This window comes from Acanthaster planci, linkage group LG01 (assembly GCF_054643075.1).
Source record: "Acanthaster planci isolate LZ-2023a linkage group LG01, COTS_SCS, whole genome shotgun sequence".
Classification (NCBI taxonomy): domain Eukaryota; kingdom Metazoa; phylum Echinodermata; class Asteroidea; order Valvatida; family Acanthasteridae; genus Acanthaster; species Acanthaster planci.
Genome location: NC_141777.1, coordinates 13,947,025 through 13,972,970, shown reverse-complemented (window position 1 = coordinate 13,972,970; position 25,946 = coordinate 13,947,025). Strand labels below are relative to the sequence as shown.

The 25,946-nt window shown below is 41.6% G+C and overlaps 2 protein-coding genes across 3 annotated transcripts in view; one reads left to right on the top strand and one right to left on the bottom strand.

The window, feature by feature from the left end:
• Positions 1-4,961, top strand: part of pnpt1 (polyribonucleotide nucleotidyltransferase 1) — a 50,619-nt gene extending 45,658 nt beyond the window's left edge. The window contains exon 25 of the mRNA XM_022235254.2: positions 1,348-4,961. Within this exon, the coding sequence (XP_022090946.2) occupies positions 1,348-1,518 (171 nt within the window). The 3' untranslated portion in view covers positions 1,519-4,961. The remainder of the gene's footprint in view (positions 1-1,347) is intronic.
• LOC110979454 (zinc finger protein ubi-d4-like) lies at positions 3,096-25,898 on the bottom strand. 2 transcript variants are annotated; one of them, XM_087136426.1, is made up of 9 exons: positions 25,808-25,898; positions 23,984-24,267; positions 22,630-22,850; positions 21,506-21,599; positions 17,913-18,035; positions 11,502-11,630; positions 8,080-8,192; positions 6,916-6,997; positions 3,096-5,794 (listed from the first exon to the last, which is right to left on the bottom strand). In XM_087136426.1, exons 1-9 carry the CDS (start codon positions 25,831-25,833, stop codon positions 5,694-5,696), a joined length of 1,173 nt encoding a protein of 390 aa, XP_086992552.1. In that variant the 5' UTR covers positions 25,834-25,898; the 3' UTR covers positions 3,096-5,693. The 2 variants fall into 2 exon arrangements, with proteins under 2 accessions (XP_086992552.1, XP_086992589.1); XM_087136463.1 differs by lacking the exon at positions 17,913-18,035.
• Between the last annotated feature and the right edge of the window lie 48 nt (positions 25,899-25,946).

The window sequence follows — 25,946 nt, the reverse complement described above, 5'->3', positions numbered from 1 at the left end:
ACGCAACTAATTCCTGAGCCGCAGGCAAGGGCATTATCAGCATTTGTTCTTCTGAGCAAGGTCTTAAATGTTAGGTTAAGCCCGGTTTAGCACATATTTATTCCCATTCATAAATACCTTTTTATTCAGAGATTTTGTTCTAAATTCTTACTTTCATTTTCCTGAACTCCATGCCCTTTTTGTGGTACATGCCTTTTGGAAGTTGTCCAATAGAATTCTCTTCAATGAACTTGGTGCATGTGTGGCGTTTTGACCAATAGGAAAAACACTATCCCAGGTACATGTATTTATGAATAATTGTTTATAAGATACCAAGACATGGCTATTTGTGCATTTTAAATAATCTATGTATAGTACTCACCAGGTTTAATAATTTCCCACATCAAAATGCTGGGGTGTTTTTGTCTCTTTTATGAAACCCAGATTTTTTATCTCTTCAAAGGTGTATTAATTGGAAGTTGACATCTTGATGGTGAAGATGTAGTCTCGAATGCATGTGAACAAAATGGAATAGCTTGAACAAACATGAATAGCAAGATGAAAATTATCGGTACAATTACAGGGAAAAGGGAAACCCAATATGAATACATTCATTTTAAAATCTTCAAGAATTGGAAGGTGAAAGACCAAACTATTTTTTTGTAGAAATTGACTGGGAAAACCTGTACTTTTGTTTAAATGTGAACTGTGAAAAAGAAAATAAAGATACGCTGTAGCTAGCGGCCCCTACTTTTGAAAATACATGCAGGTACATATTTGTACATGACAATAGGTTTTTCTTAAGTCTGTATCCACACTTGTGAAATGTATAATGCTGTTGTGAACTATGAGTAAGAACATTGCGATTCTCCATCAGTGAAAGCAACTAGGGTGTTCCCCTCTCTGGATCTGCTACTAATCTTAATGTACCTGGTTGGGTGTGATGCAAAACATGATGTTGCTGCTTGTGAAGCAAGTTAGAAAATTAAAACAACAAAAACACACATGTCCACCTTGAGCAGAGCCAGCCCCTCATCGGTCAAAAAGATGATGGGAGTGTTTTTTTTTGTTGGTAGGGACGCACATGTAATGCATGCATTTTATAGTCATCTGTGAACCAGCAAAGTGCAGTTACCACCAAAGGAGCCTCCATTGCTAGGAAAATCAAGCCCTCTCTGGGTCCCCCTCGGTGCTCATAATTTTTCTCAATGTACTTCATTTGTATATTGATAGAGCTACAATTGGAGCTTGCCTTTTGGTTTTGAGCAGTTCTGTTGCTTCCGATGAATAACACACACAATTCCAACATTAATGAAAACAGTGAAAATCATTGTGACTTGTCTTTTCTTTATGTTACTTTGTTTTCAGGTGAATCACCCCAGTGCCCTAGGCTTTGAAGTGGGGCAGGAGATCTCTGTCAAGTACTTTGGGCGGGACCCGGTCAGTGGCAAGATGCGTCTGTCCAGGAAGGCCCTTCTTGCTCCCGCCTCGGCAGTCATAAAAAACCTGACGGGCAACAGGAACAGCACCCCTTCCTGACGAGGCAGGGAACCAGACGTGTCAGCTATGCAGCCGTCTAGCATTTATCAGGAGGGTTGCTACCTAAGGAATTGATTAGCCTAAAAGGCAGAGGGTATTGGTATGAACTTCTTGTGTGATCAGGCATTTCCACAAATGCCAAAAGTGAAAGGACGACATAATTCAAGCCCAGTGCATAAACAGTAGGCACACTGATAGGGTTTTGTTCTCCCATTACAAGACAGAATTGTTGATCTATTGAGGTTAAATGACTAATTTTGGCCATGGCACAACTAAGAGTCGATGGGGTAGTATTATCTTTGTTACTGTATTCACAGCTTTTATTTTTTTCACAAGAAATACGGTGTACAATGTAACTTATAAACCGTATTCACTGTCCCGATTTTGCAGTTTCAATCCATATGCCATCCCAATCATCACTCCACTATTAGCATGATTTGCTATCAGATCCTCCATCCCATTGCATTCTACAATGCTGCACACCCTCTCCTATGCTTTCGACAAATGCAGAATTCACATGACCAATCTCCACTTCAGTATGCAGAAACCTGCATGTTTGGTATGAGACGAATAAGATGGAGACCGTAACTGCATATAACCACGCAGGATTTAGCATTGTCATACCTCTGTCTTGGATACTGTTTGTTCATTGGCCCAGAATGACCACATGACAGGGCGATATATCTGCATATCAAACTCACCATGAGACATCTCATATCCCACATCACAGCAGTCAACAGTGGTTTAAGTATAGCTTTATACAGTTCAGAAAACCAGTGTAACCAGGACTGACAGCACCTTAAAATGCTGGCTGCAAATCCTGTCTTCCGTAAAATGTGAGATCTTAAATTGAACTTTGAAACAAGTTATGACTTTCTGAAGTTTGCGCGTGCTTGTTTCACATACATAGTATGGGCATTCCTGTGTTGTCCTGTGGTTATGAAATCTCAGGGAAAATACTCCTTTTTCTCCCACCATGAAAAATCCTTCAAGCTGGAGTTTTAATGATTTCCTTAACCGTTCCTCTTCATTTTCCCAACATAAGCCCCATCCCAAAATACCTCTGAGGGAAAACACCCTGTGGGTGTGTGCGATGCCACACAGCAATGCCACACCTGTGCACTCACATTTTTAGACAAGATTGTGTGATTTGCAAAGGGTTTTGGGTCGAATGTTAGAGGTTAGTTGTTTTTTTAAAATTTGCTCAACACATCAACACCACTGCTCTATTGAAACGTATGACAAATAATCAAATCCAAAAACAGTCTGAAAATTTACAGGCTGGGGAGTTCCATTATGCTTTTATTTTGTTAACAAAATAATATCTACAGTGGATTGGGGCACACAGTGACTTGTAACTGATATCTGGACTTCAGTAACTCACTCACAGCCTCATGAGAAGAGCTCAGGAAGAACTACATGTACATTGTAGATTTCAAGTAAAATGCTTTTGGAGAGTGTTGAGCGTTCCAGGTCTGGAAGGAATATGTCCGAGATTGGTTGAATGATCGATTTTCACCTGGGCAAGTTGGACAACACAAAGTTTGTTCCATATTGCTAACAATGACACAGACATGTTAATAAGCAACTGGGTGTAATTTATTACAGTTTTGCCTTGCCTTACTATACAGTGAAGCAAGAAATTAAGCAGTGTATGTGTGATACTTCATATTTACACAAGTATGCTCGTGTCAGGGTGCACATCATATACATGTACATGACTACACTTGACTGGCAGCTAGGAGTTAAACCACTGGGAGTGATGGCAACATGCCAACTCAGCCACACTATTACATAAATTAGCGAGTTTGTGAAATGGCATTATGTGTATAGGACTAAACTATACATAGAAGAATGCTTGGTAAATGCTGCAGTGAAAGGTTTCACGATGAATTGCCGTAGTGCAAAAACTTGAATGTACAAATCAAATGACACCATTTTCTAATGTCCTGTTGTAAACAACCATCAAAGTTTGAAAGTGGATTTTCTGTATTTTGGCAGCAGTGGACAAAGCAGTCTACATGAAGCTTTTAAGCCTTGCTCTTTAAATGAACTTGCATTTTATATCATGTAAGAACCGCAGAAAGGCAAGGGTTACTGGGAAACTGGTTGATGAATTAATTATAAAAGGGACAGGGAACTTCTTAAACTTATCTGCTGTTAAAAACTACAACAGGTAATCAAAAGACCTGTACGTTTGTTTACAATCGCTGTTGTGAGCTTACAATTTCACAAAAATAGACACGCTTGTTGCAGTTTGATAATAATCCCGATGAATAGGGAAGCATAGCTCAAAATAGCCCTGTCTAGTTCACTACCAGTTTACTTCATTTCTAACTTAGAACTATCAGTGGATCAGAAAGTGTATGGTCACAATGATTATTTTGTAAAAAAAAAAACCCAAGTTCTCCATCTTGAAGATCAACCATTATCACTGCATTGGTGTTGAGGACCAATTCTCTTGCCTTAATTTTTCACAGACATTTTTTCTACTAACCCTTAATATTCAAAAGATGGAGCTTCTCAATGAATGAAGGCATTATGCATATTCCCTCTGGACAGTGAAAAAGTTGGCCAACACTCAATACCACTGCTGCTGTGTAGTTTGTGCACATTCCGATGAAAGTTGGTCAAGTTGTTGATAGGTTACTGCTCTTCTGCCCAAAGTCTAAAGATAGTAACTTTAGACAACGCTCCTCTCAAAATTTATTAACAAAGCTGAACTTGACCATAACCGATCCCATTTTAGGGTTTACAAGGAGACTGTACCCTGAATTAGCAAAGGTGGTACCACTGTTGGTTAACCTTCGAAGTAAAAGCTACTGTACACTGCTTTATACTGACTGAAGTGACCATATTTACAAATTAAGTCAGGCCTGACCTTTCAGAAGTAACATGATTATAAATAATTGTAAGTTCAATGTGTGTGTGATGAGAACACGCAAATATTATTTACTTGATTTACAGAAAATTGGAAGTGACTTCTCCAAAACCATGCGGAAGTTGGTGATCTGTTGCCAACATGCAAAGCTTATGCACTGCAACTTGACTGACAACACATTTATCTGCCACGGTGGCATTTTTTTTACCTGTAAGCAATGCTCCTCTGTTGAGAAAGACTGCATGCGCAGAGGACGCGCAACCAGTATCAGTTGACATGTAATGTTTTCACATGTACGCCGGGCCTGTGCCATGTGCCCGATTTGAAAACTGTTCCACTGGCCCGCCTTGTCTGAGGGAGCCCTTCTGGTCTGATTGGATGTGTACATTTTTATGTAGTCGGTCAAAAGTGGAATTCTGTACTTTGTGTTGGCGATAGTCTCGACAGTCAAGGTTGACAACTTGAAAGTTCTGTGACAACATCTGGTTAGTTTTGGAAAAGTGGCTCAATCACTGTTTCGGGTACATGTATATGAGTATTCAGTACCTAGTCAACAGGTAAATGCAGTGGGCATTTATATGTTACACTAAAAAAGTTTTTTTAACAATGTACAAGTAAAAACAATTGACTGTGTTGTTTGTGCATGGATAACCCTTGAGCTTGCACTGTTCAGCAAATTTAATTGGACCTTTGACAAACTGTCCAAAAAGTCAAGTACACTGTATTTCCCAAGCCATAAATTTTCCAACAAGTACATGTCAGTAAAACCTCTTAAATCCCCTCATTTCAACAAAAAGTCCCTAACCCGAAGGTGGTTGGGCAGCACAAACACTGGAGCAGTAAACTAGTCCACGACACTGGTCTGGGGATTGGAAGCCTGACTCGGCTCCCTTACTCAAAGGTAGTTGGGTAGCACAGAAGTTGGAGCAGAAAACTAGTTCACGACACTGGTCTGGGGATTGGAAGCCTGACTCGGCTCCCTTACTCGAAGGTAATTGGGTAGCACAGAAGTTGGAGCAGAAAACTAGTTCACGACACTGGTCTGGGGATTGGACGCCTGACTCGGCTCCCTTACTCAAAGGTAGTTGGGTAGCACAGAAGTTGGAGCAGAAAACTAGTTCACGACACTGGTCTGGGGATTGGAAGCCTGACTCGGCTCCCTTACTCAAAGGTAATTGGGTAGCACAGAAGTTGGAGCAGAAAACTAGTTCACGACACTGGCCTGGGGATTGGAAGCCTGACTCGGCTCCCTTACGCAAAGGTAGTTGGGTAGCACAGAAGTTGGAGCAGAAAATTAGTTCACGACACTGGCCTGGGGATTGGAAGCCTGACTTGGCTCTGACTGTGATGGCTGGGAAGATGGCACTGCCATGCACAAATCACATATCCAGGATCCTACAGGAAAGAATAAGCAGACACACAAATTACATAAGTCTTTCAATATTCATATCAGGGTTGTAATTTGGATTTGCCTTATTTTCTGAAAGACAGCCTCATAAGGGCTAATATGTGACATGGGATTATTCTGTTTTTAACCCGGAACTTAAACTGGAAACGTCCCAGTTTACAGTGTCCTCCCTGATGGAAACTTGGCCCAAAACTGTCTTGGTAAATCACACACAATCAACTTGCAGGCCCCAAGCGGGGGAAAACAGTTCAACTGACTCAACAGAGGCTCTGACTTAGTGGAAAAAACTTGTTTTTGTGCACTGGAGTTGAGCGTTTTGTGTACAAATGATAGGCAGTAGGCAAAATAACCTCCCATGTGATGAACCTGAGCTCGCTGCGCATGTGGTGGAGAGCTCTCAACTCAACAGTTGAACATTTTCAGTGTTGTGGAAGTGGTATGCAAGGGGACTAATAGTATGGATTTGGACAGGAACATATGCAATCAAGCGACGACCACATGATCAGATACAAGATTGGCACATGATGGCCAAGTTTGATCCATGACCTCAAGTCAACAACCGGTCACGTTTACCAGTACCCAGGCTGCCAGGATGTATTTTATACACAGGATACCAGGAGATGATATGTACCAGTTTGAAAATATCGATCACCTTTACACTCAAAAAGGTACCCTCATCTTTTCGATACATTTTGCTATCATCGTTCCCTCAGGGACATCTAGGATTGTCCTTTCATGCTGCAACCTTAATGCTCAATGCTGTGAAGTATGACAGATATGCCTATGGTACCAATCTATGGGACCTTGCTTTGCATGTACACTCACGGGGCAGTTCACGTGTATAAAAAAAAACACCAGCAGCGCCAACTGCCGAATTGGAGACAACACAAACTAGTCGCACCGGACAATGTTACAGTTAGATCCGAGGCTGTTTGGCCTTGACGTTGACTTTCATACTGGAACTTTATCGTGGTGAGACTAGTTCCTTTTGACAACTGCTCTGCATGTACGATGCTGAGTCGGGGAGGATTTTCCACCCAAACACTTTTGGGGGTGTTGGGGTGAGATCTATGGGAAATAAATGGCAAGAGACACAGCAAATGCTTACCTTCCGGTGGGGACGACATGGGTGGTTTCAGGCAGTACATGTGATAGCCCCGATCACAGTCGTCACAAAACAGCAGCTGATCCTGCAGCATGAATTGGCAAAGGGCACAAAACACTTGTTACTGTGCATGCCCTGACGTGTACAGTACTTGGCAACGAGAACTTTTGAACGTATCACCAGGCAGACGTTCTTCAAACATGCAGACATCGGCAGTTACAAGGTATGCAAATGAGTCTCGACCAATGCAACGAACAGATGGTATGCAATTCTGACAAATAAAGTTGGTCAAATCAACACAAAAACTGACAAAAGGCAACCCACCCTAAACACCACATTAAAGGCATGTACAACGTTTGCCAGATGCGCCATGTGCGCGTTCAGTGACCAATATGGCCATATAATTTCATAAATGGGTAGATAATTTTGGGCACGTGATCACAGTGCTGGTACATTGAAAAGGTCCCTCGGCACGGTGGAGACACTGTGCAAGTGTGTATGCTGTTGTGGAAAATGACCGTTTCTTGACAGGATCTGTTACAGCGTTAACTGGGTCACACCCAGGTGCACATGTACAGTACCGATACATGTACCTTGATTACGTGCCCAAATTACATGTATCGTAGCTGATGTTAACTTTAGAAATGACTTCCACGTGCCTCTTTGCAGGTCACTCTATCTTGCCCTTTGGCAATATGATATAATGTCCCTGCCCCAGTAAAGACTGCATTCAAATGTGCTGGTATCCATTATGAAACAAGTGTACATGTGGTGAGTGGCCTTGATCGAAGAATGGGTGAAAGAAGAGGAAGTGGTTGGTGTGGGTACAGACTCTCTCAACTTCAGAAACTACTAATGTTTTCTTGTTTGGAAGACAGATTTGACTAATGGCTTCTGACCACTATGGGGTATTACTTGAAGTTTTCCTTTCAGAAGTGAAACTTTTTTATTTACGGAAGGACGTACATCACTCCTTTGAGACTGACAGAATGAAACATTCTCAAATGAGAAAGCGCTATCAGGAATGCTTGTGTTCTTAGCACTTGGCAAGAGTACTTGTTAGGAATTTTATTAACTGCTCGATATCGGAGCTCTTGTTCCTAATTTATGTCTGCACTGAATAGGAGGAATAGACCAGACTGACAACAGTGACAGGGGTACACTTACATCATTATCTGATGTACCGCACAAGCCGCACGACTTGCATTCAATGCACTGCCAACGGTAGCTCTTGACTTTGGCGGTGATGTTTTCAGTGAATTGCAGGCAGGATGGATGGCCTGTGTGTGAACAACATTGAGCAACAAGGAGACTCGGTCAGGATCGGAGCGATGAGGTGGGCCGAGACCAACCACTGGCGTGGAAGGCGAGGGGTGTGGTTTTTGGGGTGAGCATGGGGTGGGGAGGGGGAGGGGCAAGCAGGCAGGCAGTGTCACAACTGCTGATGTTACATGCAAATTGGGAATATTTCGATGCACGCACCTGCCCAATTCAAGCCAGTTTTTCTCAAGAAGTCTGCCTCAAATGAATGCACCACTTTCCGATCAACAATCGACATGTAGCCAAAGCCCTGGTTTCAGGTAAGTTACATGTATGTGCCTTGCTGAGACAAAGCAAGTTCTGAGTACAATACATGTACATCCCAATGGAGCTGACAATCTCGGCTTTAATAGAAACCCAAGAAGGTTTCATGTTATGGCTAAAAATTTACTTCAGGTGAGAACAAATGTGTTGGACTCTATGCCCATACCAACCAGACAAGTATTAAACAGACGTGTACAGTGTACATGTATTAAAAGAGGACTGTACAATGCTGTACATTGCTGGTAATGAATAAATCGCTCATTTTGGATCACACGCTGGCACACAAACTACGCTACATTGACCTTCAACTCTGCACGCTTACGCTGTAAGCAGCAAGCTTTGAGCCATGGTAAAGGAACAAAGTTGAAAACAAAGCAAAGCTACAGGAACATGTATGGTGCATTCTACATGCCAATATCTTCATGTATATATGTATGTGTACATTATATGAACACTAGACATATTTACGTAGACCTACATGTACATGTATTAATTTGTCAAGTATGGCAACAGAAGCATGTCATTTTAGCAATACATAAAAGATGGTACAGTGCAAACCAAGCAAAACATGAAAACTCTAACAAATGAGTACTTGGAATGATTGAGGACACGTGTGCCACTAGTACGTGTATGATGAACTAATCTAAGTAGACCTCAGTTTGCCAGCCATTCACTGATTCCCATGGGATAGTACCGGTATGCTCTGTACACATACATTAGTGAGGATGCTTCAAAGAGTATCACTTCAAAATATGCTACAAACTACAAGTGCCACAAGGTTTTGGTCAACTTGTCACACGTGTAGATGTGTGTTTGCTACCACGAATCACTGCACATCAAATCACAATAAGCTACCTGTACATTGAAACAGTAGGGACACAGATCAAAATTTGACTGAGTGAACTTGCCTCTCAGGTGAAATGGCAAATCACTGTGCAGACTCTACATGTAGCAATATACTCTAAAAGAGGCCCCTGGGAATGGCTAGAAACATTACACTGCCTTTAAAAAAAAATGGCTGGAACAATACTTCTGCAATCACTAAGGGCCTCCTTGATGTACTGTGAGCATGTGCTATAGAGCTACATGTATGTATATTAATTAACCTTATCCTCCTCCAAAATCCTTCGGGCAGTTTTGGAAGATTTTGGAGGATTGAGGGTGAATGGCAAGTGTATGGCTGATTGTGAAAGATGCCATGTGTGAAGGTCGTGGGTTGGACTTTGCGTTGTTTATGCTTAGTCATGCTTAAACTTAGCTCGACATTACTTTGAAATCAACCGTGCTGCTTGAGAAAGCCATCTGCACTGCTGGAGGATTTTGAAGGATTGAGGAGCTGGGTACCTCTCATTTTGAGCATAAATGCAAAGATTGGAGGATTTTGGATAATTGAAGAGGAATACGATTTTTAGACTGGGGCCACTGGAGGATTTTGGGGGACTGAGGGTGAGTCCCAGCAAGAGACCCTCCTGGGTTATGGTTAACCTACTGGAACGCGGACTTCATTTCTCATGCAGAGATACAGTACATGTACTTTAAAGGAAGGACATTTTGAGATCCACTGCATGTTTGAAGAGCATACTGAAATAAGATCTGGAATATAGTAGCACATGTACATGTATGTACACAAGCAATGACACACGCTTCTCTGTACAATGCCTGCACATGTAATTGAGCCGTAGTAGTGGGTCTACAAATACACGTTGTGGGGACCAAATGGTTACGGGGACCCCCTAGCTCGGTCCTGACTGTCTCGACAAAGACACTGTTCCCTTAACCACTTCCTGCTGGGTGGATTTCTCTTGAACGAGATGTGACCTTCTCACGATTTTCCATTTTCAAAATTCTTCAAAAATTCATGTTTTCATTTACTGGATATTTACACCCACATGAACGGCTCTCTGGTGGCTACTCTAATCTCTCAGGCAACCTTCATTGCCCCCCGAGTATTCAGCACAAGCCTGCAGCCCTGTAAAAGAGAGCCCAGAATTGTGTGGTGTTGCATTATTTCCTTTGTTCCAGTGAATGCCAGCAGCATCTTTTCATACGCAGCCAGATTAGAGAGCAGCAGCACTGTGTTGCTCATCAATAGGGCCCTGGAGTACTTTTGTCCCCAGTGCTAATCCGCGGGCGCGATATGCCCCGAACAGTGGTATACTGTTTCAAAACAGTGCTGGATTACCTTTGAAAAGTTGAAAAATGATGGCAATTCCCAGCAGTAAGAGTCTTTTGTTACACAGACCAGCTCTTTTGTCCGAAACCGGGCACCCCAGCTCTGTGTATAAACACACCGTGCCAGAAACTGGGTTCCCCGGCGGGAAGTGTTTAATGCAGTTTCGGCCTCCCCACATACACAAGCATGTGCACATGCAATGTTCCATGTGCATCATTGGCAGGGCATGTGGGTGGGCCTTTCCGGGTTATGGGGGCAATTTCTTTTGTTGGGCGAATTAGGACCAAGTTGTGCGACATTTCTCTGTCCCCATAACATTTTCAGTCCCCACAAAGTGTGTAGGTGAAATATCATATGCACATTCCCACAACTTAACTACGGAGCAAGAAGAACGCACTTGTTTGCATGTCTGTGTACACTAAAACAAGAGGTTCACTAATTGTTTTTCAAATTGGGGGTATATTGGCTTGACTAACTTATCAATACAGAATACAAATTCAGGCATGCAAAAAGACAAACATGTAGCTGTACTTCAGCCATGCGGAATGTTTAGCCAGTACTCTAGAATTTAACACAGTTCTTGGTTCTGTGCCAAGATTTGCCAGGATAAAGGTAGCTATGGAAACACTCTGTTGATGCGAGGAATGATACTGGCCCAAAGTGGGCAGGCCTATCGCAACCCAATCACTTGCTGCTCCCACAGCAAAACAACTGCAACATCACATACGCTTCATTTGCCAGTTCAACAATCAACATCTCACCACAAGAACCACACCATGCCACGCCAAGTCACGCAAGCTGTTCATGTTGCGGACACCGACCAAAGTCCTACCTGATCTCCCACAGTCTGCACAGGATACCAGCTCCTCCTGTGTGCCTTCTTTATTCCTGAAGGTGTCCCCGAGGCAGAAGTCACAGTAGTTATTGGGCTCAGCGATCCCTTTGATCATTTTCTTCTTCGCTAAAACAAACAAATACAAAAAACTGTTTGGAGAGTCTGACTTTATAATTTTCTCATACGAAATATATCTTCCCTTCCCTCAAAATGAAAGATTCTTCTAGGCCAATCCATGGCCGATGTTCGCTGACTGCTGTTTGCAAACTAGTCATACTTTTTCCAGATCAATGAAGATCTATTTTGGAGGTTTTTGATGGAAGGAGGATGGTGCATGTACAGTGTAGCCTCTACTGCATTCCATGGGCCTTGGTGTTCGTAGAAAGTTCTACAAAAGTTGGAAGATTCTCAAAGGTTTGTAGCCGAACTTCAACCAAACTAAATTGTATATAATCAATACGGAAAGTGGATCCCAAGTGCTACTTTCACAATCGTAAGGTTTTGGCTTGCTTGTTTTAGTCTGGGAAACATAGTATAAAGACAGCATGTATCCTGTCAGGATGAAATGTAGTAAACCAACAGAAACGTTTAGTTGAAGTTCAAGGCCCAATTTGATACCCAAGGGCTAGAAGGTACAATTTTGGCCAGTCCAAGATAACTTAGACCTGCATATTGCAAACAGCAGTATGCTTGGAAGAGGTTGAAATACAAGAACTTGCTCTACAAGTTAAAAGCCTTTCGGGTGGATTCTGCATTTGAGCTTTTCTTCTTATCAAGTATTCAAGAGATATGTATATTTGAAGATATGAGCCACCAGTACCGACTTCTACATGTAGCAACCAGCCACCATCCCCCCTCAAAAGTGTGACCTGTCTAGTCTCCAGCCTAGCAGTGGTGCTGATGCAGTGGTAAAATGCCATTTCTCAAACGTCTCCTTTTGGTTTTGTGGGAAGAAGATAATCAAAATTGCAGGTTCCACAATGCCAAATTTCTCATTGTCAGCAATATACATGTACCACCACCGGCTGTAAGTCACTGCAGTATTCTAACCATGCATACATGTACACGGTGTGAACTGATGTATTACCATTTTCACTCTGGGCAAAAGCTCCCATTAAAGAGGGACAATGTTCAGAAAACTCATGGTGTATACCATGTTTTGCAGGTTTTTATGCATGCATCGTACTAACTTACATGTACATGTTATGCGTGAAATAACGACTTTAGTCTGAACTGCACTAGATAAATCACAGATTCCAAATTTAATCACCATTCCCCGCATGGGCTTGAGTGCATCTGCTGTGATACCACAGAGTATAATCTTATAGCATTTGTGCACCAAACTTGCTCATAATACATGTACACTGTAGGTGATCCGCTCTGCAAAAAAGGTGTATTATGTCACTTTTTTTCGAATTTGAGTCATGTATATAATTAAATCACTCATATCTGAACTTTCATTTGATATCTATTTCATCCCAGTGGCATTTTGCATTTTGGAGTTATTTTCCATTTGCATATTCATATAATTTAACTTTTTCACACATGCTTTTTGAGACAATGCCCTTTAAACATAACGAGCAGAAAGATTAAACTTATTAGACACTCTCTTGGTTTTCCTTAGTAATAGAGTCTTCCTGGTCAAGCAATTGGCCTCAAGATATTTCCAACTATTTTCACCCTCGGCACCTGGAATGGGTATTACACATTTTTGCATTGCACGACTTAATACACCTTTTTGCAGTGTGGGTCACATATTACATCTACTTCCCCTCCACCAATGCTGTACATGTAGTTGAATAATTCCAAATGATGGGTTATTCGGCTTGGACTAAGAGCAGATGGCAAGAAGATGGACACAGAAGCTGAGGACAAGGAAGTGAGAGAGATGTGGGAACAGCCAGGAAGGAATTGAGAGGTGGTGAAAAGTTTTGTGAGATGTGATTTCATACAAACACATGTACATGTATGTATGCCATTACTGGGTGTTGAAATGACATAGCGTCATTAGTGAGGAAAAGTGCAGAATAATGGGATTTCCCTGTGAATGTAGATCTCTGATTGTCTGAGCAGAACACCGTTTAAATGAAACTGTAAACCACGACATTGGCATAATTGTTCAACTGAGTCCTCACAAACACATTCTGAGGATGTACGACCTTGCAAGTCACCATGCATTACATACCTGTACAAAAGTCATGGCCACCTACATGGAATCTGTGACATTATCTTGAACAAGCGGAAGAAAGCCTCGTGTGAAAAATAAATCGGCTGAGCTCCACTTAGTGCATACCTACATGTACGTGGACAAGCAATGTGCGAATGTACTACGAGGCAGCAAGGCAAATGCTGTGCATGTGCTTCATGCATTGCTGAAGTTTACCCACAGACGTCTTTCAACATACATGTACACGTTTGTCTCAACAAATGATATCTGCCCCTCAATGTGGTGCTAACTTACCCACTCCCCCTTTGGGAAAAATTAAATCTTCTAAATCTACCTTTGCAGATTCCAGACACAAAATCACAATTAGAATAGAACTACATGGCAAATTTCATTTTTTATTTCTTCTTCCAAGCAGGCCAAGATGAGTTTCTCTTGTGCATGGGTGAATGACTCCTGTTTCTCAATGTGACATACATATAAGTCCTTGACTGTGGAAAATGCAACATATACAGGACGTATCAAAATAAAGGAAACCCAAATTCAATCATAATTTATACATGTAGGAAAAGTCCAGATTTCTTAGTTAAGCATTTTACGTCTCCGCACACATTCATAAGCACTTGTTTGTGTTGGCCTTACCACATTCAAATGAGCATCTACATGTACATGCACTGTACAGTGTACCTAACTCATTACAGTGCAAATTTCACTTGCTGGTCAACAATGCTTTGTTACTTGTTCAACTGTGACATTGAGCACAAGGAAAAGAAGACATTCACGTCTTTCTAGAGACATACAATGCTTAATTAAGAAATCTGCAGTTTTCCTATACATTATGGTTGAATTTGGGTTTCCTTTATTTTTGATACACCTTGCATCAATTGGCAGTACTCACGGAAATTCTGAACCAGATCTATAAAGTTTATTTCTGACAATTTTTAACAGCTGATCCTTCCCTTGTCACTTGATGGCAGATTTTTGAAAACACTAATATTCATGTGCTAACCATAGGTTCCATCAATCATTATAGAAGCAGAGATCATCAAAGGGAACTAATTTTTACCAATGTTAAAAGGTTTCATGTGTGGTGTGTTTGGGTTTATCGGCTGGTTTTTGGTTGCTTGCCGCTTTGAAAAGAAGCCTTTTTAGTCAAAGAGTGTTTTTCTATGAATTGAATAAACGTAACCAAATAACACATTAATTGATTAAGCAAGCAACCAAGTAACATTTGCAGCAGGCCTCGACCTTAAGCTTTTTTCTTGGTACAAGTAGCCTGCCAGGCAAGTAAACTTATTTTTTCACTAGCCCACAGGAATTTTCACTTGCCCACTGGACTTTTTTTGCAGCAAAACTAACATTGACAAGCAACTTTCCACTTCAGTATTTCAACCGTTACTGTTGAGTCATGCTGTTAATTTTAAAGCTTAAAGGCGGAGGCTTTAAAACTATTACAATAAAAGAATGAACAGCACGTACATGTACAGTGTACGATCAAAATTCACGACGTTTGTAAGTTTCAATTCATCTTTACAAACAAGACAAGTGAGCTTCAAACATGTAAGGCAGGTGTCTCTTTAACAGCCCGCCGGGCATGTTCAAGGGTCATCTTGTTTCCCATGGATCTGGGTCACGATCAGTGATCCTGGAGCTGGTTTGCTCCATCCATTAGGTGGGTTCTGGTGTCAGTGAACCAACAACATATCACTGATCGCAATCCGGATCTGCGTGAAACAAACTGGCTCAAAGAATACATTCTACTGGCCCGCAGCAGTTTTTACCAGAACTTGCACGCTGGTCTAATGCTAAGGTCAAGGCGTGACTGCAATACGATTCTCAACATTCATGCACATAATGCCAAATACTCGGAGTAAAAAAGGATGCAAAAAAGGATGCAATGTCTTTGTTATTTTGCATAGAGAAAAAGCAACAAATGTCCATCTGGGGTATGCCTCTATGCATACCAGAAGTATAATACAATCAACAATGAAGATAAACTGCCAATACTGCCATATGTTTTGCACTGTTGAGCGTGACCCTGTTTCCTCCATTAGTTTCATAATATCGCCCTCTTTTGACACGAGGAAAATGTACCTCGTCAGGCAGCCTATGAGAGGATAGATGGCGCATGTACATGTACACACACAAACAGACATTTGTGTTGGTGCTATGTCTACGTATGATGGGGCGGTCTCCTGAGGAGCAGTCAGAACTGCTTATTTCAGTTTCCCTTGGCATGGAACGATGGCAAGTGTTTGGATGAAGCACTGGGATGGATTGTTGCTCCATTGCAGGTTGCTCGTTAGAAATGCAGGGACCCATTTATACCCTAGGCCAGAGAGTAATGAGTAGGGATGTGGTAGCTTACCAAGGATTCAAATCCCTGATCTTCTGGTCATGAGCCATGAATCTTACCCACTCAGCAACACTCTTCTGTGGCCATATAAGCATACAAACAATCCATGTTTTTCCCCAATGATGAAAGACTTCCCATGATGCAGTGCCTGCTAGGGCACCCAATCCAAGCTCATCTGGGTGAACCACCTGCCTGTGCAAAGACATCCGGTGCCTGGCGTGTGCTGATGCCAGAATGTATGTATACATGTACTCAGTGTTCTCGACTACACTGCCAACCACAGACCGCACAAGCTGACCCCAGATCACCTAGCCTCGCCTCAAGCCACTAAGCTGGGGGCATGTACTGCATCAAAGACAGTCCCTCTGCCCTTTAACTCTACACCTCTTGTGAAAAGACTGGAGATATGATTTAAGATTGCCTTGTGTGGTGGACAAGACGTCAAACTGCATTGCATCCCTGGATATCATGGGTGAAGATCTACGGTAAGTGTCCCGATGTGAGCTGTGGCTTCACCCATTAACAGGAGTCTCCCTGACAGTATGCAACTGAGTACAGTCCCAAATGGCAAGCCAACCATGTCAAACCAATGCTGAGAATCACGCAGTCAAATTTCTCACTTTTTGGGAGTCCTTGCTCTAACAACTGCCCAAGGTCCCTCTAAAACTGTGCATCACTACAGCCTTTTCATGTCTATGGCTCTCTTCCCATATGATGTACATTACGTTTTGCCTAGCAGTATGCTAGGAACACCTGCAAAATTTGTGAACACTTGATCTATGCTTCACAGTGAAACGAGGCAACTGGGATTTCATCCGATTATGCCCTCAGTCTGATTCCAAATAGGTGACTATAGTCCACCAATTCCGTGTTCAAGTGACCCTACACTGCAGTTAAATAATGGCTCACCTCAGTGCTTACTTGAAGTTGCTGTTTTGTTTGGAATGTTCATGTCATCACCCGGGTACCCTGGGCACAATGAGTGTGACATCAATTGTGGAAATCCCACAGCCTGGCATATGGCTTCCAGATTTCATTTCATCAATGCCATGTGGATGTCATTATTCAAGGTTCATTTGTCTTGTCCTTGTCTGATTAATCACCACTGGATATCAAAAACAATTCCTTTTTTCAATTGTTTCTTCCCCCCTAAAAGCAACAGTATGGTGTCAAATTTACACTCTGGGCAATGACTTTGATTTCAGAATTCTAGCACATTTAGAACAAAACAATCAAGGCCAAAACACACACAAAAAAAAAGGTGGAAAAAGACACACTGACCTGACAGACCACTCGATACACAGAATCCGTGAATATACACAAACACATGTACATAATTTATGAACAGGTTATAGAGATCACCATGCAAAGTTATGTATTCCCAGATAAACCACATAACCCAGGTCTCCTACGTGAGGTGCACAATGATGTCATGCAGCCCAAGCATATCAACGAAAGGGTGAGGGCAAAAGTGTTAAAATGCTGCACTGGCTACACCGCTCTGCTGATACTAGATGTACATGTGAGTCACTGTTAGTGCCCATGTGCAATTCCAAGTGATTTGCTCCCATGCAGGTGCATGTATCTGATTAGTGATAAAAAGCTTGTACACAAATCAGCTGCCATCTTGAAGCATCATGACATTACTAGGAACAGCCAAGCATGTGCCCCCAGCCTGCTCGGACAGCGAGAGAATGAAATGTGATAATAACAGCTTCACAAGTGGCCAAGAAAAAAGAAATGCAAGCCATGTTTCTCCCACGGAGGATTCCAACCATTAGTTTATTATTGTTTTTAATTAAGCATTTTTTTTTTGGAGTCGGTCATTGGATGGTGCGGGTGGGCAGCGGCAGCGGTGGTGTTGGTGGTGGACAGGCGATGGACTTACGTGGCTCGGTGGGCTCCAGAGGGGAGGGTTGGGACTGTTCGTCTGAGCCAGCCTCTACATCCTGGTGGTAGTGGCTCATGTGATAATTCAAGCCAGGCCTGTTCTTGTAGCGTTTGCCGCACACTAGCGTTATGGAAGAAGGGGGGTGACAAAACCGTCAGACGGCATAGTCCAGACTTATCGGGAGGGGGGAGGGGGAGGAGAGGGAGGGGGTGTCGATTCTCCCCCTCCCCCCCAAAAAAAGCAATGGGGAGTAGCCTGGGGAGGCACAGTCTGAACTCCGATTAATTCAATTTCCCTGACATGACTTAAGAGTTGTAGTGCTCCTCGGATTATCTGTCCACTACTTGAAACCCCCTCCCCCCAGAGATAACAGAGATTTACAATTAAAGTGATGGTACACAGTGTTATTCTAGATAATAGACATAAAGTTATGACTGGATTTATCAAACCTGTGGAGAAATGGTAAATTTAGTCTGATAATGGTTTCCAAAATTTTCAAGTATGTTTGGTAAGTAATCATTGCAGTGCAGAACGGACACGAGACCTTGGCGGACAACTTCTTAGGAAAAAACACTGCAATGTATGCAATAACCAGTGGAAGATGTTAATCAAATCCAGGCCAATTTCATAATCAGATATTCTCAAGGGATTGCAGCTAGAAGGCCAACATGTGTTCTGAGAAATTATTAAACTTTTGACTCAACATTTGCACCCAAATTATACCGAGGGGGGAGGGAGGGAACAATTTGAGGATGAAGAGAAACCTGTGAAAGAAAATGGGATTTCGCTCCTAAGTGGCCGTGATTATGTGAATCCTAGAAAACTCAAAATGATTTAATTTCTAACAATGTACAACTTTTTGGGTAAAGAACCTGAAAATTGGGAAAAAATAGGGCAGTAACACAGCTATACGTACATATCTAGCATATGCACTTTAGGGGATTGTTTGAACAGCAATTCAAAATGTTCGATTAACATGAGAAATCTACATGTAGTATGTAAATCCAGGTGACTGTCCTGGATGGTTTACGGATTACTGCATTTGCAAAATGGCGGACTGTTCTTCTCCAGTACCATGCAATATTATACATACATGCTTTGCCAATACCAAACTGAATTGGCATCAGAAATCTGGAAGAGATGAGCTTCTGCATTACAGTTTACAAAGTTTCAACTCAATGCCCTTTTCTGTCGGCACAAAAGTTTAAACCCCTTGACGAATGCTCTTAGCATCCTGCCAAATGCAACAAAATGTGACAATGGTGCAACCTTGGATTTTCGTCGCAGAATACAATGTACATGCACTGGGCTAACAGAAACAAAGTCACCTTGACTTTGTACTTTACAATGTTCTGTTGTATTTTGTTGCATTTTAATAGCAGGTTTGGGGTTAAGACATGGGAAGACTCAAAGCTTGCTAATTGGGGCAATATTGTACACCAATGTGATGATAAAAACATCTCTTACACATATCCCTCCGACCACTAGTTTGAAATTCACCAAAGCCCCTAACCACAATTCTACAATGTTCTGAGGAGTGGACTTTACAGTGGAGCCAATTTACACCCAAATGCGCTTGCAAAGAATGTGACACTTGGTCTAATACAGCAGTGCTGGATTTGACAATTTGGGAAAAGTTTATGGAAAAACACTGCCTCAGAGGTTTGAGGCACATGTATTCATTTTATTGAATTTATACATGTTACAAGTCTCCAGATAATGATGTTTACTGGTTGAATGGACCTTTCCCATGAAATATGCAAATCAGACAGGTGCATGCGCTACTACCAATGGATGGCAAGCACAGCGGTCAACACTGTCAGCAGTGTGTTGCAGACCTGTCTTACCATAACCTGGCATGTTGGAAGGTCAATCAAAATCCTATTACAGCCTTTGCCTGATATTTCAGCCGACTTTACTCGAAACTAAGTGAAGTTTTCAGCGTCCTCAGGTTGGAAAGTAACAGTTCCTTGTCTTTTAAGTTTGGCACTCATGTGGCGCGCACAAAGAGATTTGTGTTGTTACGTAACAGATTTAAGCAACTTTGCCAACCAGTGGTAGTAATGCGCATGTAGCTGCCTTATTTGCATATTTCATGGGAAAGGTCCATTCTACTCCTCTGTTGCATTTGTTTCATTGACTGCACATTTGGTGTTAAACTCTTAAGTCTTACTCCCTAGGGTGATTTACTAGCATTGTAGCAACTGCCTACATCCTTACAAACTCAACACCATATACGTGTAGTAAGCTGTGCATACAAACAGTTGGGCTCCGTTCAATTGAGGTATGCCTAATTTCACATAAAACGCGGCCAGTATACCAGTGCAGTACTCATCCTAACTGATGCCAACAAACCCTGGTGTTGGAGTTTGGCTGGTTTGGGATTGTTAGGGTTAATAACTACATGCACTAGGACTGTATTTGACCCAAAGATGTTTTGAAAACCTTGGAAAATGTCTCTGTCCCATTATCTCTACCGACCTTACAACAAAGCAGCTGTGGTTTCCTATGTGGGCAGAGGACACCAGACTACATTTCTTGACACATCCAATATGTGTTAAGACATTTGCATGAAAAAGGGCTTGTTATGAGTTGAAATGAAGCCACTGTTATTCATACTTCAGACCTAAATGTTTATACAAGTTCTGGAAACATAATGAGTCCGAATGACATAAACTGCACAAAGGAAAGAAACCACATCAAAGTCTTATGTACATGTATGTATCTATAAATTTACATTACATTATACAATACTACAAATGCTCAATAGCTTAGGTCTGTCTTTCTAATCTCTCAATGATGGCCAAACAATGTTGTCCATTAATGGACAAACTGTAGCTACACAAAGTTAACTACAGTAACTTACCTGTATAAAACTGAAATTCCTCAAGGAAGTGCACACAACATTTTGTAAAACAGTTTAAATGTTGGCTGGGACACAGGAAGGAGCCAATCTGATCAACAACTACAGTTGACCATGGTGCATGCAAACAAATGAAGGATCTATTCGTGGACAGTTTGAGACAGCCTACAGAGGTTGGTCCAACTGCTCATCATCATCAACCCTAAACCTGCTTGGGTGTGTGAAAAATTACATTCAAACTGAAGGATTGGGAATTGTGTGCGCTAACCTTACATAGCTAGTGTGGACTTGTGAACAAAAGATGTCCACACGATGTAGGAAAGGAAGACGTTCTGAGGACTTAAACACGTCCACAGGACATTTCCCCTTCTCTGAAAAAGAAGTTTAGAGGCATTTTAGGGTAGGGGTCATCGTCGTAAAAGGAAGAGGAACAGTCAAGGAAACCTTTTATAATAGATCCAGTTTGAACTAGTTACACATAATAAATATTGTTACAAGTGTGCAAGGTTCATCATACATTATTGATCACTGATAATGTACAGCTTTTGATAAAACCTGCTTAATTATACACGACTTTTGGTCTTGATTTTAAGGGTACATAACTCTCATTTTGGGAGGACTCTGCAACCAAAAGGGGTATATGATGAGGAACTGTTTTTGGATGAAAGGATAAACAGCACTGCAACATGACAAAGTGAAGTATGGTATTTGTAGTGGCAATAATTACCTTTACAACCAAACGGTTTCTCCTTGTCTTCTGCTTGCAGGGTGGGCATGTCAATGTCTACTGGGTTGGCCTTCTTCCTACCTCCTCCTCGACCCTGGAATGTAAGGGTCAAGTAAAAACGGGGGGTCTTGTTCGAGTGGTCCGAACATGACATTGAGGTTTGTTCATCTGAAAACTTAACATATGGTGCACCAGTTCGAACATTTATTACTTCGAAGATTCATCGGTTAGTAGGTTCAACAGTTGAAATTTAGGACAGAGTTTATTGTGTTGACTACTCTGAAGGTTCCGACTATCGAAACTTGTGGACTACTGAACCTCACTGTCACCTTGGACTATTGAACCTTGCCATTTCGTAGTATTAAACTTCGCTGTCTTGTATAATAAGACTAGAGGCATGTAGAACCTTCAAATTATTTTACCTACATGTAATTCTATTTTTGGACAAATGAACCCTTCAGCCTTCAGACCATGAAACCTCTGCAGTAGCAAATCTTCAGATCTTTAAACTTTTAGAATAATTAATCTTTGGACAATTGAACCCTTGGTGTATCAAGGGGTATCTTTCCAATGCATATAGAGCTGTTTTCAGCCATAGAGGAGTCAAGTCCATGCCAAGTCCCTGCAAGCCCATCGCAGCTCCATCACAAGTCTTTCAGTTTTAATTCAAGTCACAATGCATTCAAATTAACTGTGACAAAATCATTCCTTTGTCGTTGTTCACCCCGTTAATTATGACTGGTCTTACAAAAGCACTTGTAACTGGACTTCGGAAGGGACGTGAGATGGATTCGATTACAGCACTCACTTTCAGAGGTTTTACATTCATCTCTCGGGTACCAACAAAAGTGTATTCCTTTTCAAAAAACCTTCTATGATCAAACGTAAAGGCTATTTTACTCAGTGAATGTAATAGGTATGTGGTGGCACCGTACCAAATATTTGTTTGTGAGAATGTACAGTACTGAATAACAACTAGAGGGTACTCAACATTTCGGACAGTATGCTTTGTCTGTCATCAGAAGACTGGGCCATTTTACCCAGCCAGACCTACATGTACTGAGAGAACAAATGGTCAAACCACTCTCCAATAAACACATGGTCTTAACCGACTCTCCAAATACCTTTCGGCCTCGTTTCTTGCGGGAGGAGACCTCGAAGTCCTCATCACTCTCATCTGAGTGGTTCCTCTCAATCTCCCCGGCGTCTGGGATGTCGTCCACTGCCTCCATCTCCCGGAACAGCTCCTCCTGCTCCCTGTCAGCCAGGGACATGTTGGATGTCTCGGCATGCTGATCCGTCTCCGAGAAGGTACCGTGCACAGTCTCTGGCACTTCAATTCCATCTGTAATTTTACATGACACATCTGTATTGGTTTGGTGATTTTTTTTCTTAAGTCATATTAAATTTATAATTATGTAACTTACATGTATCTCCAAATGCCACTCGATGTACTTCTCAGTACTTCAGATTTGATGCTACATTAACCTTAAGTCTACTCAACAGCAGTTTAAAGGATGTCAGATATGCAGCTTATACAGTGCCAGGGTAACTACTGTACCACACAGGTAACTGCAATGAAATCAACTTAAGCACTTTGTATGTTGGGTTTTGTTTCACTCTGCACGGTTTCTGCAGCATAGCCGATGTGATGCAACACTGTGCAACCTGTATGGGGTCACTGGATAACCAAGTACCCAGAGATTCATGATTATCATTTCCTTTCAGAGAACCATAGCATTCTTGAGCACTGGGTGTACACGTAACTGCGAAAAACTATTTCTGAATACAAGGTCTTTTGATGTCACAGTCATGTTTTTTCTACACATGGCTGCTAAAACTATACACGTAGTTGGCTGTCAGTACAAAAGAAAAAACTCCCCGAGCTTTCAGAATACCAGATAATGTACTCCTAAATACTAAATGAAAATACAACCCTGTTTAAAACTTAACGGGATGAATGTCCATTACGAATTAATTTGAGGTAAAATAGAAAACAAAGCAAAAGGTGATATTTCTGCAAACTTTGGCCGCCAATACAAGTTGTAGGCAATTGTTTATATTCCTGCTTCTCTGACTACTTAATACCCAAAATGCACCTGTGAGTGTGACGGAATTCTGAAGCCACCATATAAAACCATCAGCACCTGAAGTTACCACTGCAGTAGGAATGAACCAGCAGGGTTCCGGATCCGCATGAAACAAACAGGCCCAATACATTTATCTTTTCAATATTATTCGGGTAATGTGTTCACATATTGTAAATATATTCTGCTCGTCTGAATGGTCACACAATGTCTTTTTGGAAGTGTAATGATGTTGTAATTTGTGTTCTCTTGTGTCCTGTATTTTTTGTCCCCTTGAAGTTTGAGACAAGTTCCTGTTACTGGTAATATACCCAGGTGCCTGTGTTTTATCTTATGAGGTGTCGGGTTCCTGTACTCCTGTCAATGTCTGTAGGTTGAGAACTGAACTTGCCTGTGACACCTGGCTGGATGTGGACATACAAGTTGCTGGAGTCGGCCAGTGGTACCTGGTGAGGCTTACGCTTCTTCCGCCACCGGCGGGAGGGGTAGGAGTAGAGCTGGCCCGCGGTGCGGCCAGGGAACCGGTGGCGCTTCTGCATCCAGAGGAAGCAATTGTTCTGGGCTACCCCGGTCTGTGAGTCCAGAAATGGCAGTCGCATTTTGCGCTCGGCCACCAGGCGCGTGTTGAACGAAGCGGCATTTTCCGTCGCCTCACGATAAAACTGTTCGTAATCACTGCAAACAGCCATTGAAACAAAGATACAACATAAGCTTATCAACCTGTATACAAAAGAAAATGGTTCAAAAAGCAATAGTTATATAGTGACTGTACAGGGGGATCGTACATGCAGGTGACCTCACGCATCGAAAAAAAACATCAATGTTGCAAGATTCTTCAAGTTAATTCACAGAACTTAATATCTTGTCTGTGTGTGCATTTTCATTGTTCAGGAGTTTATTTTAGATTGTTTTACTCGTACTTGAAGCGAGAATGTTTCCACAAAATTTCCTACTGCGGTGCACTGAGGTTTTACATGCCTGGGCACCTGTCTGGATGCATTGACAATTACCAGAACAGAATTACCAGTACAGAATTGTGTATTGCTTTGAAATAACTATTTCCAAGGATGGATTTGAAATAAACTTGAAGAGGATGAGAAATAAGCCCAATGCTAGTCCAACCTTTCACTGCATGTATTAATCATATTAATTTACCACGGACAACGCAGTCGACATTAATTTTAGTGAATGCCATGGAGTTTTCTAGAAACATGTATGACTCCGTGCCGTTTGTGGAATTCCTCTTTTGACCATGGCTTGTGCTTGTAACACCCTTGAACATGGACGGGGTGAAGTGGAAATGGGGCGAAACAGGGGTGGGGCGAAGTGGAGATGGGGCGATGTGGAAATAGGGCAAAGTGACTGTAGGCCTAATTTGTAAAGCTATCTAGGGACATGCACAAATGAGTGAGGGCACTGTTCATTTAGGAACTCATTTTCTTAAATTGGAAATTGTGATTGAAATTTGTCTTTTCCGCACGCTCTACCTCCTCTATTTAATTTCCAATTTCATTTTTTTTGAAATTTCAAGTGAAGCCAATATTTAATTCATTGAAATAAGGCACGAATATGAACAAAGTTTTTCAAAACTATGGATTTTAAGCTTTGCAGTCAAAATCCACACACGAAAAATCACAGTTTGCTCTGCATGTACAAAAAATGTCCCAAAACATCTCCAAATACCTCTACTTTAAATCAAATGCTTTGCAGGGACCGACGGAACCTGAACTTATATCAAAATGTTTCTCATGACATCCTCTCCAAGATTAAGTCCAAAAGAAACAGAAAAAATAGTTGAAAAATTTATGAGCCTCCCTACCATGGCATGAAAGCAGGCCTAAGTTATTTCAAAGTTAGACTTTATATTTCCTTATTATAGGAACAGGGTGCTAAAGGTAATCAACACCGTTTCCTTCTGCACCACGATCAGTATGTGTGAGATTTTAACAGAGTACACGTAGGCCCCTAATAATAACCCTATATCATATATGAACCTATGAATCTTGGTGCATATTACAACTGGTCAACGAGTTTTTTCAATGAAATTGATGAGCGGGACAGAGCAAGAGCAACCAGTCCAAGGCCTAATAATTATTAGGCCTAAGTAATGGATTTTTAAGAATCAAATGGTCAGTAAAATGGTATGAAATAAAGCTGGACAAAGCTATCTATTGTCTTATTTTATTCACCATCAAGCACATACAGGAATATTTACCTATTTTTTCTGAAAAGGACTGACATTTCCCCAACAGTTTACGTCTCTTTTGTTCGGCACATGCGACACTCATGCATAGACTAGACTGGCACTTCTTATTCTAATTCGCATAAATAGCGTATTCTTTTAAGGAACCAGA

Bases quoted from the DNA above. Each gene is read 5' to 3' on its own strand.
- LOC110979454 (XM_087136426.1), bottom strand. From the start codon at position 25,833: ATGTCAGTCCTTTTCAGAAAAAATAG. The intron at 18,036-21,505 runs GTAATTATTGCC...CCATAACGCTAG, and splicing joins GAAACCGTTTGGTTGTAAAG to TGTGCGGCAAACGCTACAAG. The intron at 8,193-11,501 runs GTAGGACTTTGG...GTTCACACACAG, and splicing joins TGCAGACTGTGGGAGATCAG to GCCATCCATCCTGCCTGCAA.